Below are 14,862 nucleotides of genomic sequence, written 5' to 3'. Positions count from 1 at the left end.
AGTTGTTGAATAAACCAGGAATATCTCACGTTGTTTTACCCATCCCGATTCCATTTCAGCAAGAAATAACTTAAGCACAAATATTAACTGTAGCTCCTGTAGGTATTTGGTCCCACTCCTTCCCAGACATAATACAGAATAAACACTCCATTGAAAAAACACCTACCTGACATGTATCGATCATACAACAGGCCAGATTTCTAACAGTAAACTACTTTAAAGTTGAGTTAACCAGCAGAATACAAGAATGAAATCTCAAACCATTAGAAAAGACGCATAAAACAGAGCGCATTACCTGGTATCATTTTAATAGCTGTATTTACTGTACTCCAGTTGTGCAACTTGTCAAATTTCCAGTCGAGAAGGAAATTTCCATTGTCGGTTACAACTGGACCCTATGGAGAAAAGGTTCATAATAAGTCAAAATTCTTTGGTTTCAAGTCTACCTCTACCTGGTCCTCGTAGCACTGAAAAGCTGTAAGTAAAACCGCTCACAACAGTCTCAGCATCAAATTGAGTTGTATGCCATTACTACATAATCCTATTCTATAAAGAGTGAACAAGTCTAGAAATTAATCATATTTCTTGGAGAAAAAAAAATAAAGTCTAACATGGCACAAAGTACAAGAATGCTTTTCCTCCACTGCAGTACTCTGAAAACACAAGATAACGCACAGGCGAATGCATGTATTTAAGATTACAAACACATACATCAAGCTCCATCAACTGACCAGCACATTATTTTACTAGACTACCTATATACTAACAAAAACACCAATCACTTTCTCATGCTCCCCACAACATATTGGTGCAGTGATTGCAACCCATATCATGTGTAGGAGCAGCAAATGCAGTTGTGCATAAGATACAGGAGTCTGCCAGCAAGAGTTCTCAATGAAAGTTCCCACATGGAATTTGCTAACACACTAAGGCAATCTGCTCATCTCATGGAAGAACGCCTTGTAACACGTGTATAGGCGCGTTATAAATGCCTTATCATAACAATCTGCTAAGTCAGAGGCAAGTGACTTTTTTTTTTTTTTTTTAAATTAAAGAGTGGTGGTCTGGCGAGTGGAGAAACAGGAGTAGACGAGTCAGAACCTGTACTGGTCAAGAGGACAGGGAGAAAGAACAGGGGGTGACTGTGCCAAGTGCGCCACAGCATAGACCAGGTCGGGGCTAAAGGGAAAGGCCAAACTAGAAAGATGACTAGGTACCTGGACCCAAAGATCAACATGGAGCCAGGGCTTTAGGAAAGTAGTTGCGTAGAAGTCAGCTTGAGGCTCTCGACCAGATACTGGTGGCAGAAACAAGGTCAATCGGCAAAAACCAAAGAATCCTTCAACTCTTGAGAACCTAGGACGGGGGTGGGGGAGGTAATTACTAATGCCAATACAAAATCCTAGGGCAAGTCTTGAACTGGTAACGTACCATTGAAATGTCTAGGGCAAGAGGGGTATAACTGAGCTTACTTCAGTAGAGATTTCATGGCACAAGCCAAGACAAAGCATTGTGCAGAGGCACTTAAAATAAACTAATTGAATGGCGTAAAAACCTACATTCTGGCCAGGTGCCCAGGAGACAAAGACATAATAGAGATTGGACTCTGGCTTTTTACGAAACCTTCATCCCTCTCTCCTCTCACTGTTTTGCTAGGAGTCGCCAATTGTTTTAGATGGTCCCACACATGGTTTTTCCCACCCTCCATCAATAACCTAAAGCTTGAGGAAGGGAACAACTTCTGGGAAAAGAGCCGAATTGGGGGGGGAGGGGATGTTTAACAGTCAGGCGGCACTGTCCCTGCTCCCTTTCATCTCGAAACACTGAGTCTGCAGGGGAATCCCTCCGCAGATAAAAGACCATCACTATCTGATGATGTCAATACGGTTTCTACTATTCTGGTTACGGTCTCTACCCTGCCAAACAGGCTTATTCTGTTTGTGTTGAGACCATTACTTCCACAGTCTACCCCTTTTAAACCCATTTGAAGTCTGAGTTTTCAGTTCCTCCCTCATGGCACTAGACCATAAGTAGAGCTATATATTCCCAGTCAGAGCCACAGACGCTCCTTCACACATTTTATCCCTGAATATTCAGAGCCGATTCTGCAACAGGGCTCTGTCAGGCTATGCCCTTATAAGGCTGCCTCCATGTCATCCAGTCTGCCCATGCACAGATGGTTTCCCTTGCCTACCCCAAAAACAAACAGGGCAGTTACATGTCACCATCTGTACTACATCGTGTGGGCAACCACATCTGCCTACAGTACTACTGTAATTTTCCAAATGGAATTTAACAAAGCCCGCTGGGGTAGCACCTGTACCCCAAATACAATTGGAGTGCAATATTGGTTTGGTGGTAGACACCAGTCGCTTGATGTTAGGACATTTATCTTTTAGCAACTTTCCTATGGACCCCCAAACATTTTGTCTTTTGTTTCTGTACTATGTCCTGAGTGAAGTGAAACCTTCAGCTCCACTCCACTGCTGCTTATTTTTATGGGGATACCGACCAGTCCTTAAAGCACTCAGTACTGGGAAACTAGGTTTCCCCTTTTCTTTTTACAGGTCATCTATTTTTTGGGTAACCATCACTGGACAATGCATCTTACAATGCAGTGCAATGGGGTTTCTTTTGACCCTAGACTACACAGAAAGGGTTTTATTGGTTACTTCCGATGTGCCAAAGGACAAACTGGTGGAAGCAGTTACTTAGTGTATGCATGTGTTTCACAATCAGTGGTCCCGATTGGACCACTTCTTGGGTGTGTGTGTGTGTGTGAGGGGCAGATATTCCATTGGTGGGCGGAGTTTGTCTCAACTGAGTTTTTGGATAAGAGGAGTCCTGCAGCCATTCCCCAGAGATCCTACAAGGAGCCAAGTATCCTGCCCAGCTGTGAAGACGTCAGAAGATCTGTGGACCCACGTTAAGAAGGCCTGGAGGCCAGCTTTTGCTGCAGTCCGGTTGGAGTCCCATCTGGCTGGTTATCTTTAGAAGTCCTTCAATAGTACTTCAACCCTTGAAGTGGAGGGGCCAACCATTCCAGACGTCTGCTCGGTGTCCAGCCATCTGGAGTCTGAGGTGTCCCTGGAACCATCCTTGGATGGACCAACTCCAATTTGGGCTACTGCCTTAGAGTCATGGTTTTACATTTCGACTTGGATCTTTGGGGATCCTCTGTTTGTTCTACACGAGTCCCTCCTGTGAAATGTCAGCATTCCAGCATAAATGGGACCCGAGATAGGCCAACTCTGACCGTGGCCCTCCTGTTGCTGTGCACTGTGACCATTCCTGTAACACGCTTTCCCACGTCCAGTCGACCATCCGGAAAGGTTCTGCATCAGTTGCTTGCTGCATTGTTAAAATCGAGAAGAGGGTGCACCAAGCTCCTGTAGCTGACCAGAACTCTTATTGCTCCCACAGCTCAGCTCCTGGGCACCTGTGACTAGAATCAAAAGGCATGCAAACATACCTCAGACGACCCTTCATTGTTGTAAGCTTGGAGAACTTTTAAAACTTTTAGCATTGTTTGGCCTTGGCAAGACTGGTTGCCATAAGCTCTCCGAAAGCTGGGAACAGTTTTATTCACTAGAATACCTACTATTCTGACTTTTGGAACCATTTACTCTCCACCTAACTTTTTCCCAGCTGCAAAAAATTATGGAAACTATGTGGACATTTAGGGCACACAGCCCCAGTCAACTTCGGGTTGGACCACTTTTACCAGAGGTTTGACAAGTGTGGCAACTCTTGCAATACCCATCTACCTCAGCCCCCATTTTAGGCCAATAAAAGTAGAGAGCCTTTCGTTGGTCTTCTTGAAACTCAAGTGAGGCTAGTTGCAAGAATTCGAGTCGGTTTGCTTGAGGCACTACAAGTCTTTTATAGTCCCCAGGGAGTGACTATTGGTTCACTATAGAAGAGGCCACCTTCCCAGTGTAACCTATACTTCCCAGGCTCTTGCCCTTCAAGCTGAGAAGCTGCCTGGTGGCGAAGACCTTCCAGCATTGGACATTCTCTTTGTCCCTTACTGAAGTCTGCCCTTTGGGGTCCACCTCCTGCCAGTAAAGACTGCAGCTCAGAATGGTCCACAGGGTCAGGGTCTCCAATGAGTTCCTGGCCTCCTACTAGATCTGAGTCCTCAGGCTCTAGTTCAACCACACAGGGTTGTAACTCCCTCTCAGCCTCAGCTGGAGGAGGAATCACAGGTGTGATTTTTGACAACCTAGGAGATTTCCTGGTTGGCAGCACTGGGGTGCTTCCTGCTGGTTTCTTCTTGGAAGTCGCTGGTTTCCCCTTTGCTACTTGTTGCTTGGAAATAGCAGTTAGTAACTCCAGTGGAGTAGGAGCGATTTCTTTTTCGATCATCTCCTCAGGAGAGCCTCTCAAGGTCCTCTCCCTTGCAGGTCTGGTAGGCTCCTGTAATCTCTTACTAGGAGGTCTGGGGGTACTTGACACTACTCCCAGGTCTTTCAGATCTTTGCCCAACAGAACCCTTCCTGGTACTTCAGATTGTACACTCACAGGTATCCTGACAGTCATTTCATTGCACTTGATGAGAGCTGGTAATTGGGGAAGCATCTGCACAGGCCCTCCAGCTAACTTGGTGAGGTATTTGGGTGCCTTAGCAACATCCGCCACCTTGAAAAAAGATTCGTCCACCACAGTTATGCTGGCCCCAGTGTCTCTAATGGCAGGGGTCTCCTGGCCATGGACTAGGACTCAGTCTTTATAATACTCTTTAGTTTTAGGAGGGATAGAATTATACACATCTACATTCTGTTGTTCCCACAACCCTAGAGATACTAAAGATACACTAGCTGAGACTCCAATGGGATCTTCAGCTAGCAGTTGAAAGTTTGCACTGGCCATATGTACTTCCTCCTCTGGAGCGAAGGCTAAGGAAACAGTGTGGGCCCCTGAAGGTTTACCCTTACATCTGGAATCCCCTTTCACACGATCAATAGAGCCACAAACATAACATTTAAAAAATGTCTTTATGAATGGTGGCTTGTTCTGGTCCCAGACCAGAAGGGGGTCAGAAGGTGCACTAGCCCGATTAGGTTTCCCGTGTGGCTTACCCTTAGAATTTTGTTTGGGACCCTCTTTGGAATTGGAATTATTTGAATTCTCCTTGTCTTTCTTTGGCTGCTTCCCCTCATCCTTTTTCTGAGTTACCCGAGAATCCTTGCGAGTAGCCCTGTTGGCAACCCACAAGTCAATTTATAGGTCAGCAGCCTTAGCTAGGTTCTTAGAATCCAGTTCTTTTGAATCAGCCAAGTGCTGCCTGAGCTCAGGAGAGCAGGCATCATAAATTGACTCCAACATAACAAGATTCATCATTCCCTCATATGTTTTAACTCTATAACCCTTAATCCATCCCTCTTAATTCTTCAAACACTCATTCAGCCAAGTAGCCCAAGGGGTACTATCATACTTTTTGAGGGTCCTAAACCTCTTAATGTACTGGGAATGAGTCTTCCCAAATCTAGCTATCAAAGCTAGCTTCACACATTCATAATCCATCCTATCCACCTCCCCCCCAACTCCATTACCACATCAGATGCAACAGGGGGGCGCCTAGAGCAATGTTCCCTCTAAGCTATGCGCATGTGCGCTTGCCCAGCTTCCTTCTGGGTGCCGGTCAGAGGATTTTTAGCAGCACACAGACATTTCTCACCTATGCAATAATATTGAATAAGGCACATGCCACAGCAATTACCTGACATTTGCTTTCACTTAAAATAATTACCTGGTCCTGATATTCTGGTCTAGCTCATTTACATTACCCTACTATGCAAGCGTGACCAAAAAAAAAAAAAAAGAATACAGCCACAAGAGATAAAAGCTAATATGAAAAAGTGGCTCCATGAACAGAAAAATCGAGCTAAGATATGCCTGCAAATAACCAAATACTGTCCCCTCACCATCCATGACTCCTATGCTTTACTCTGCCACGCATTTACTTAGACCTCTAACCTCTACACAAGATCCCATTTAGATATTACCAGACAACCACGACTCTTCTTCGCTTGGCGTACCTACATGCACTTGTTTTAGGTTTGTTGTAATTTAAATAATGTACAACAGACGTTCTATTATGCATGGTGCCTTAGCAAAAGTACCCTTTTGGAAGGTCTCCCAATGATTACACTGGCAACCCTGAGATGTGTTCTGCATGCTGTAGCACGTCTTGTCAAAGGACTCTGGAAATTCGACCCTACCGCTTTTCCAACTGCACTGGCTCCTGCTGCAAGCCCCTACAAGGCTGTCACCCTGAAGTCCCCAAGCTACCAGACTGAGAAAATCTGCATCTCTAGAGGCCTGCATTCCACCAGACGTCAGGAAGTGTGCAGACATGAACTCTGATGGCGCAGGAACAAAAGAATGAGCTGGTCATCAGACTCGCCCCATTGCTGCTACCATTCAGGAAAGAGCTCAAGACCTTTATTTTCAAGGAATGGCTCCTCTGTAACACACAGGCTCACACGCCCTCCATTCCCCACCATACTGATACTCTGATCTGCACCTTGCTGTCTCCTACCCTGGTTGCTTATAGATCCCTTGCTGCAAATTGCCCACCCATTAACTCCCACTCCCTTTTTCTCTGCTTGCCTTAGTATGAATGGAAAGCGCTCTGTTGGTTCCCGAAGCTAGGTCGGCGCTCAATAAATATCCTAATAAAAATAAGTGTCGCCCACAGTATGTAACCCAACTATCATCTCAAATATCGGATACTGACTGTAAGTAAGCAGGCTACTTGGATGTCTAACCTCATCCCATGCTTACTATTCTTAGAACATATTTGTATTTATTGTTTGCTTGTTAAGCACTTATACAATAAGAATATAATGTTACAAAGCGCCCTTTATGACACTCAAGCCCTTTGAAGGGGTCCCCTTGCAAGTTAATGCATTATAAAACTGAAATATTAATTTGCTCTATGGAACTTGAGTATGCAAATGTCATGCTCACCGTCTCCTACTTTAGCATTGCTAACATTACTCTGTAGATGGAGAGTAACATTGCAATATCATTTACTTGGCCTGCAAGGGATAATGGGTATTGGCTAACCCTGCTATCACTCGTCTATAGTAGTAGAGCAACAAATATTCAGACAGTAGAATGTTTTTTTACACAATCTGCATCCTTTCCAAGTGTTCAGAATTGCACTGGGTATACACCTCTACAAATTATATTGTAACTCGCTGCTCTACAAAAAACGGTTTCACTTATCAGTTGTATAATCCTACCCAACTATATAAGGGTGGGATAATTTGCAAACAATTTTGTATGGACTGCAAAATAGTGTACATGCAGATTCTGGATGCGTGTATTACAGGACGGAAACGCTGACTGACAACGCACCCGGATAACTAGAAAGGACAAGAAAGAGTTCGGTGTCTTAAGAGCGGTTCAAAGTGGCTGGGGGCTTTGCAACACAGCTTATCCACTAGTGAAACAAAACAAAAGTACATAAACCAGGCAGAGGGAAGCAGGTGTACACTTGGGAAGAAATTGGGCTGAACCAAGTATTTCAACTGACTCAACAAATTGCTTCACAATCCCTAATCCACCTGCCTTAATCTAAAGGATGTGTGAGAAATGGGACTTTCAACTGGCTTACCCTGAAACAGAACCACATTTATGTCCTGAAGATGGCTCTAACATTTAATCAAGTGAGCACGTGGGAACAAGTGTGTCATGAATAAAGAGCCGAAACATGTCTACCTGAGAAAAAACCCAATATTTCCCATTATCGAAAAAGACACAGAAAAGTAGCAAAGTAATCTGGACTTGCAAAACTAAAACTGTTGTAGAGTTGAAAACAACAATGCAGAAAGAGGCTGTAGTGCTGATTACTAATTAATCACTGTTTTGCTCTGCTGTGTGATGAAGGGTGGGCGAAACTATAGGCGGAAATATGTGCTACGTCATTTTACTTCCTATGTTAGGGTAACAAGAAAGGCTCCGATAAGAATTTGCTTCCTACTTGGAGTGAAATGATTTTTCGGGGAGTAAAAAGTCATTAGCTTTGGCAACATAGATACTGTATGCTTATTAAAAATTTTCTTTCCCATTAAAATTCATCTTGCGATTGGGCAGAAATATTATTAGAGTTTCATATGCCACTGGTCTGCTGGTCACCGATTCTAAAAAATATGAGTGGATCTTTGTGGGCAGAAGCCAGGGGTTGGCTAATATGGGTTCATTGTTTTCCATTTTTGTTGGGTGCATGGTTTTCTTTTTTGGGAGTAGAAATTGATAGTGTATATGTCTATTAGATGTAAGGAGGTTTTGAGTAAGTGTTGTCACAACTCACTTGACAACTTAATGTGGACAGTCATCAGAAGCCAGGGAATTCTGATTATCATATTATGTGATGCAGTTATTCTGATGCAATTATCATTCTTACACAAATTATGTTCTCCTGGCCCTTGAATTACTTCATTAAAGTGGCACATGAACTATTGGCATGTTTAATTGTCACATTCCTTTTGTTTGCCCTTATTCCACCTGCAGATATTGTACCCGAGGACCACTCTGGTTGTGACGCTGCACGGTACAAAGACCTTTAACACTAACATCCCGTCTAATTTATTTTTTTTGACAGCCACATCAGTTATGAAAAGCGATATTTGTTTTTTGTGATACACATGAGTGTTTTCCCAGTGGCATACAGCACACATTTTTCTCTACACAGGATTACTTTTGCTAGCTACTGTGGCAGATCTTGATATATTGAAATGGTTATTAAGTTCTCTTTATAATCAGATATTTATATTTTGTTTAGCCTATTTGTTTGAAAAAGATCTGTAAGATGCACCTTTTACACAGATTTGTAAAGAATTGCAGTGGTTGGGAAAAGGAAATTCCTTTACAAACTTTCTTCAGAGATGGTAGCTCACTAATTAGGCATGCTCACAAAGTTGCTGCCATAGCGGCACAGCGCAACCCTAGTATGTAGTACGTTGAGGCAAAATCTCAAAAACAAATCGAACTTTTGGATTTGGAGATTTCTTTAGATAGGCCGGTGTAATGTTGGGACACCTCACAAGGTTTTTTGATAGAGTATGTACCTTGGAGCCAGATCTTCTGGCTTCCATGTCTGACTAGTCCGACACCCACAAGGCCCTTTTGACCAATAAGGGATTCAGAGTGTCAACCGAGAAAACCAAAGAGGCCAGTATTTCAAGACATTTGGCGTGCCACAATTTGTATAGCTCTGTACTTGCAAAATATTATGGCAATAAAGTAACAAATAAGGCACTGCCATTTTATTCCCCAACCTAGTTTTCTTTAGGTCATCAAATTAATGCAGGACAACACTGAGTTAGTGACGCAAATTCCAGGCTTTCCAGCAATGACATACTTACAGCCTTACTGACAGCCATTCTCAGGTCAGCAACACCTCCGAACTTGCTGGCTAACGCTTTGGCCACTGGTACATAGGCCATTGGAATGACTTCAATTGGAACACCTTTTTTCCACTGGTCCCCAAAATTCTTGGAATCTTTCCTGATGAATAAATAAGGGGTCTGTCATTTACAAATTATTTCCAGTCACATTTCTGATCAACAACCCTGCTTCAAACTACTTTAGTTAACTGGTTCATAGAAACCAAATGTAAAAGGAAAGAAGTCTTCCATAAAGAGGCTAAGACTGGGGGGTCATGTCACCAAAATAAGGGGAGTCACTGAGACATGGACTACCAAGTGGACACCCTCATAGGAAACTAGCTGGCTGCCGTATGTCATGTGCGACATCTCGACCCCGTCTCTCCCCCCGCCCCCCAAATTGTATGCTAGGATGTGTAGCCCAACATGCAATGGGAAAAGCAGGTCTGGTTCGAGGTGTCAGGAATGACTGCCAAGTTCTTTTGGTTCTATGTCTTTGCGCCCATTCTGGAAATCTCATCAATAAAGTTAGGCTGTGTACCCCTTTTATTGGGACACCGACTTTGCTCAGAACATTATGCCTTTTCGTTTAACCTACCTAAAAAAAAACTGAATAGAATACATTCTTCGGTTTAACATTGTAACTGAAGTTTTGTTACGCTTGACAAAAATCACTCGCTCTGCAATGTCTGCACCCCCCATCTCCTTTAGGCTCAGGACCTAGTCAACACATTCGGCAGAGTCTGATGAGAACTACACTAAAACAGGTTGTGCTCCATGCGCCACAGGATGACCTTGATTAGATGTTAATAAAGTAGTTTAACTCCTCATCAATTTAACAATGCAAGGTTATGTTAAGAACTAGGTCTTAAGGATGCCTGATGGATGTCCACGAGGGGCACAAACCTATTTAAGCTGGGAAGCTTTTAAAAAGAAAAAAAAATAAATCATGGAGTTCTAGTATTTGTGGGGGGCACCAACAACAGTTTTATTTAAGGTGGGTTCAGCATGAAAACATAAGGATGCCACTGCACTAGATGTATAGTAAATTGTGTTTAATCCCCTTCTGATCACTACTAAAGTAAACCAGATGTCGCACTCCGTTTACTTGCGGTGCTACAGTCAGTTCAGGAATGTGAATGTTTGAATAATTATTCAGCACATTTGCAAGTGCCCTGCACTCCTTTGTTGGGAATGTGTAATACACACGTTTCCAAACTTAACTATGTTACATGTTCATAAACTGCTGAAAAACAGTATCACTAGTAAATCATGTGTTTTTCTAGTGTATAGCTTAGTTTTCGTTTGCACTGGACTAAGATTCTGGATCTTTGGTGAGGGCAGTGGTGGACCACTGCGCCTCTCTGTCAAAGCTGCTTTTGAAAGGAGTGCAGGGGCTGTTTGAGGGATTGTTACTATTTACTATATTTTTGGATGCACATATATATTATTGTATTGTTTGAATTGTTATGGTAGTTTCCAAATAAAAGTATTTCTTTCTCTGAACACTGAATGAAAACGATTACTTTTTAAGCAGGAATAAATATTATGCATTCAGTATATGAGAGAAAAATGGCTAAAACGTGGCGAGTGAAAGCTGCACCCAATTCCCACACTAAAAGATACAGCAAGTCTGCATCTTCTTCACATCTACACATTCTGATATTGTTTTACCTGTAGTCCGCAATCACAATGAAAGTTTTCGCACAGCCAGCCACAATCTTTTCTTGTGTCAAACAGCCTCTGAAAAACCAAAAAAAAAAAAGTTCAAGTTACTCGAGCATGCAGGAGTCTTTTTCCAGTAACAAGGAGTTGGCGCATGAGGGGAGCACGGATCCCTTCCTAATTTGTAGGAAACGCACACAGTACTAAAAATATGATAATTGTCAACACTCCCGAAGAAAAATAATTAGCAACTCATAGATGCAGTGATTTAAGTGGTAAGAGAAATCGAGGGGGGACTGTAACAAGGGTATGTGGACTAAATGATGGGCGTGGCCTGAAGTGTACCCAACACGTGGCTTTCCTCACCATTGTGTATTTTTTTTATGTCGTTTAATGCTGGGGATTCAAACCCGTACTTGAAACAAGCTAGGCGTCAAGGAGTCTAGTGGATGAAAAGTTAGAGCATCTCCCAAATAGGACAGTGTGATGAGGCACTAGCCCGTCATCGGCAGGGCTTGGGTTCGAATCCCCAGCACGAGACAATTATAAAAAATAAAGTATTTTCTAGACTTTTTGTCCCTTTCTGTGGATTCGAAACCAAGCCCTACCGCTAGAAACCCAGGATCTCACTGCACTGTGCTATTTCATAGATAATTTCTTTTGTTTCATTCAATAGTTTGACACAAATCCCCTTACAGGCTTCCCGTGTCAAGCAGTCTTAAATTAAAACAAATCCCGCACCTACGAACTGTGCCACTTGCCATTTCATATGTGCTGGAATCTTTTTTGTTTCATTCAATAGACCGTTTTAAACATGTCCGTCACGTCAAGCAGTCTACTGATTAAAAAGAACGATTCCAGTAACTCTGAAATGGCACTGCCTGGGCACTGGCTTGATACCAGCAGGACTCTGGTTCGAATCCACAGAATGCAGCAATTTAAAAGGGTATTTTGTTGTTACAGGTGGGGAGGGAGCCCCAGCATTGGGAGACTCGCCATGCATGTGCCCAGTGTCTTGCACCCCTTATTCCCTTCAAAATATTGGGTGGCCAAAAGGTGTATGATTTTATGTAAGCCAATGAAAGTCAGATCATATGCATATTGGAAATGGGGCAGCGATTCCCAGCAAATGGGATTACTATACAGTGGTCTCATCTCAAGAAGCAACAGCTCTCATCATAAAAGGTAACGTATCTCTGCTTGTTGGTCTGAGGAAAGCTATTGTAAATGACCATATAAAGGATGTGATCAAATGGATACCCCTTATGCTGGGAAGGGAAGGGGAGAAGAAGGAAAAAAAAAAAGTAGTATGAAAAAAAAAAAAGGAGTATACATAGAAGTCATAAGAGATAATGACATCTTCAGTCAGAGAGAAGAGGCTGCTACTGCAAATTGCTTTGAGCAATGCCAATTCCAATTCCAATCTTCAGATGGGCAAAGGACTAGAAGATGTTGATCTTCCAGACGAGGGAGGGAAAGGATGCAGCATTTAAAATAGTGATAGCATTGCTAAGTGACACTTTGACAAGCAATCTCACTATACAGAGACTGTGCTCTGAACTACAAACCAGGGCACTGCTGCTAACCAGCCACGGGAAGCAACATTTAATTATCGCATGGTGCCATAATTGGGGTAAGGAATGTCTACAAAAGAAGCATTTGAGGTGCAGGAGAGATTACATTGTGTTCCATAATGTAATGCTCCATTTAACCTTCTACCTAGTTGGGGCAGGGGTGAAAAAGTGCAGTGAAATAGAACTTGGGGTTGGGGAAACCAGAAATGATCCATTTAAGTCCTAGCTATACGACATTTGCTTTCAAATTGGGCATTTAGGGTAAGCTCTGGACAGTCGGACATCAGGAACACACTGGCCCAGAAGCTATTTGTTGATGTGTACAGCGCCAACTGCAACACACTGTTATTTCATGGCACTCATAGGTCTTTTTGAATTTAATTTGCACATCAGAGCCCCAATACCAACATAGATTTCCAGTTCCCTCATGGCTAGTGGGAATTATCCAAGGAAACGGAAGTCGTCAATAATCATTTCTATATATAAAGAGGGTCTGTAAAGCCCATCCTCAAATCTCCTAGATTGTACGACCACACTTCATGACTAAGAGGCTGCTCGTCAATTGCATTCTTACAATTAACAGTGACGCCAGGGGAGGACTGGGGATACAATATGTTACGGTCTGACTCAGTTCTAAACGGACAAAGGCTATCGAGGTCTGCTGCATCAATCCCTCCCTCAGCCCCCCCCCCCCCCCATCTTTAATTGTGAGGATAGAGCAAAGGCCTGAAACATGCTGGCAGCACTTGGTATCCTTGACTCCCCGTTTGTGGTAATCATCCTATTTAATAAAAGGCCAGATGTAGGTTTGGCCAAAGCCATCATGCGCGGTAGAGGCTGCCCGAATGTACAGAATACTCCACTAGAGGGAGCTGTAGGCTCAGGATATGTCATGGTCCTACTGTGTTAATGAAATTCTGCACTTTGGCCCGTGTACACGGGCCTGTATACTAGTTATATACAAAATAGCGGAAGTCACATATGGGGTTGGGGTAAATTATCTGCGCAGTTTGTGTCTTGGCCCAACTCCTTTTGAACGTCTATATTAACTCTTTGCAACACACAAGGAGATGTCCCCCTACAGGTAGAGTGCAGTTTACCAATTCTCTTGCATGCTGAGAATGCAGCACTGTGGTCTACATGATTAACCCAAACCTTGGAGGCAGACACTAGACCCCTGGAGAGAGTAATGGCAGGGGTCACTGTTGAGATGTGAGTTATAGAACTGTTTTATGATTAGGTTTGATAATCAACAAGTTAAAGTCCCACTGTTGGCAATGCATAAGCATGACCAGAATTAACAGGGAGATCCTTAGTTTTGCTTCACATCGGACTGCAAACAGTGCCCAAATAGAAGATCTATAATAATTGTGGCAACTGGAGTGTATGAAATTGGTACCCGAGACGGGACAAAGTGAAAAAGCTTCTGCATATAGAAAATGTCTTATGGTATTGTTTTCTGAGTCCTTTGTGAATGTATGGGTTAAGACACTGAAATTGTTTAACAACTCCAGGTAACGGCTGGATAAAAAGGTTTAAAAAAAATGTGTTGTGTTAATATCTGTTTAAGTTTTTATGGGCATTGTCCTGGCAATAGTCCAATCTTCTGAATGCTACCCTGCTATCTCAGGAGCACCTGTCATTCTGCACTAGATGAAGTCCTAGGGTTCAACATTGCTGAGCGCCATTTAGTTCCTGCTTGTAGTCTAGAGAAGTCCGATTAGCGTGACACCAATAGCTAGCCAGAGATACTTTTGATGCCACAGGCCAATGTGTGCCAACATACCCAAGTGAAATTAACTGTGTTGGGCATGCGTATAAAGAAGCAGAAGGACACCTCTGGAAGGCATCTACAGAAGAATCCGTCACATTCAGGGTCTGCATCTCAGGCAGAAATTAAATTCACAACTCGCTAGATGTTTTATCCTGCTTTGCGGCGATACCCAGGAGATCCTTTTACCACCTGCTAATGAAATCCTACTTGTTATCCCCTGCAGTCACGCTTAAAGAGATCACATTACTCCCAATGGTAACTCATGCATAATATTCTATCTCCAGCACAGCGGATTTTCCAAAACGTTTCCGCCACCAGGAGCAGCAGCACAGCTCTGCGTTGGCTTCGCTCAGCACATTTACGCAACACGTCCCAGGCAGGATGTGGAGGACTGTATATGTCGAAGCACCATAACAGGGCTCACAAAATCTCCTCGCCCTTCATGGCGAGT

The 14,862-nt window shown here is 43.1% G+C and overlaps 1 protein-coding gene across 1 annotated transcript in view; it reads right to left on the bottom strand.

The window, feature by feature from the left end:
* Positions 1-14,862, bottom strand: part of RPIA (ribose 5-phosphate isomerase A) — an 85,206-nt gene that overhangs the window by 18,204 nt on the left and 52,140 nt on the right. The window contains exons 6-8 of the mRNA XM_069632208.1: positions 11,073-11,141; positions 9,378-9,519; positions 296-395 (exon numbers count right to left, since the gene is read on the bottom strand). Of these exons, the coding sequence (XP_069488309.1) occupies positions 296-395; positions 9,378-9,519; positions 11,073-11,141 (311 nt within the window). The remainder of the gene's footprint in view (positions 1-295; positions 396-9,377; positions 9,520-11,072; positions 11,142-14,862) is intronic.

This window comes from Ambystoma mexicanum, chromosome 6q (assembly GCF_040938575.1).
Source record: "Ambystoma mexicanum isolate Mex_15411 chromosome 6q, UKY_AmexF1_1, whole genome shotgun sequence".
NCBI classification, from domain to species: domain Eukaryota; kingdom Metazoa; phylum Chordata; class Amphibia; order Caudata; family Ambystomatidae; genus Ambystoma; species Ambystoma mexicanum.
This window is presented reverse-complemented; position numbering and strand designations above follow the sequence as displayed.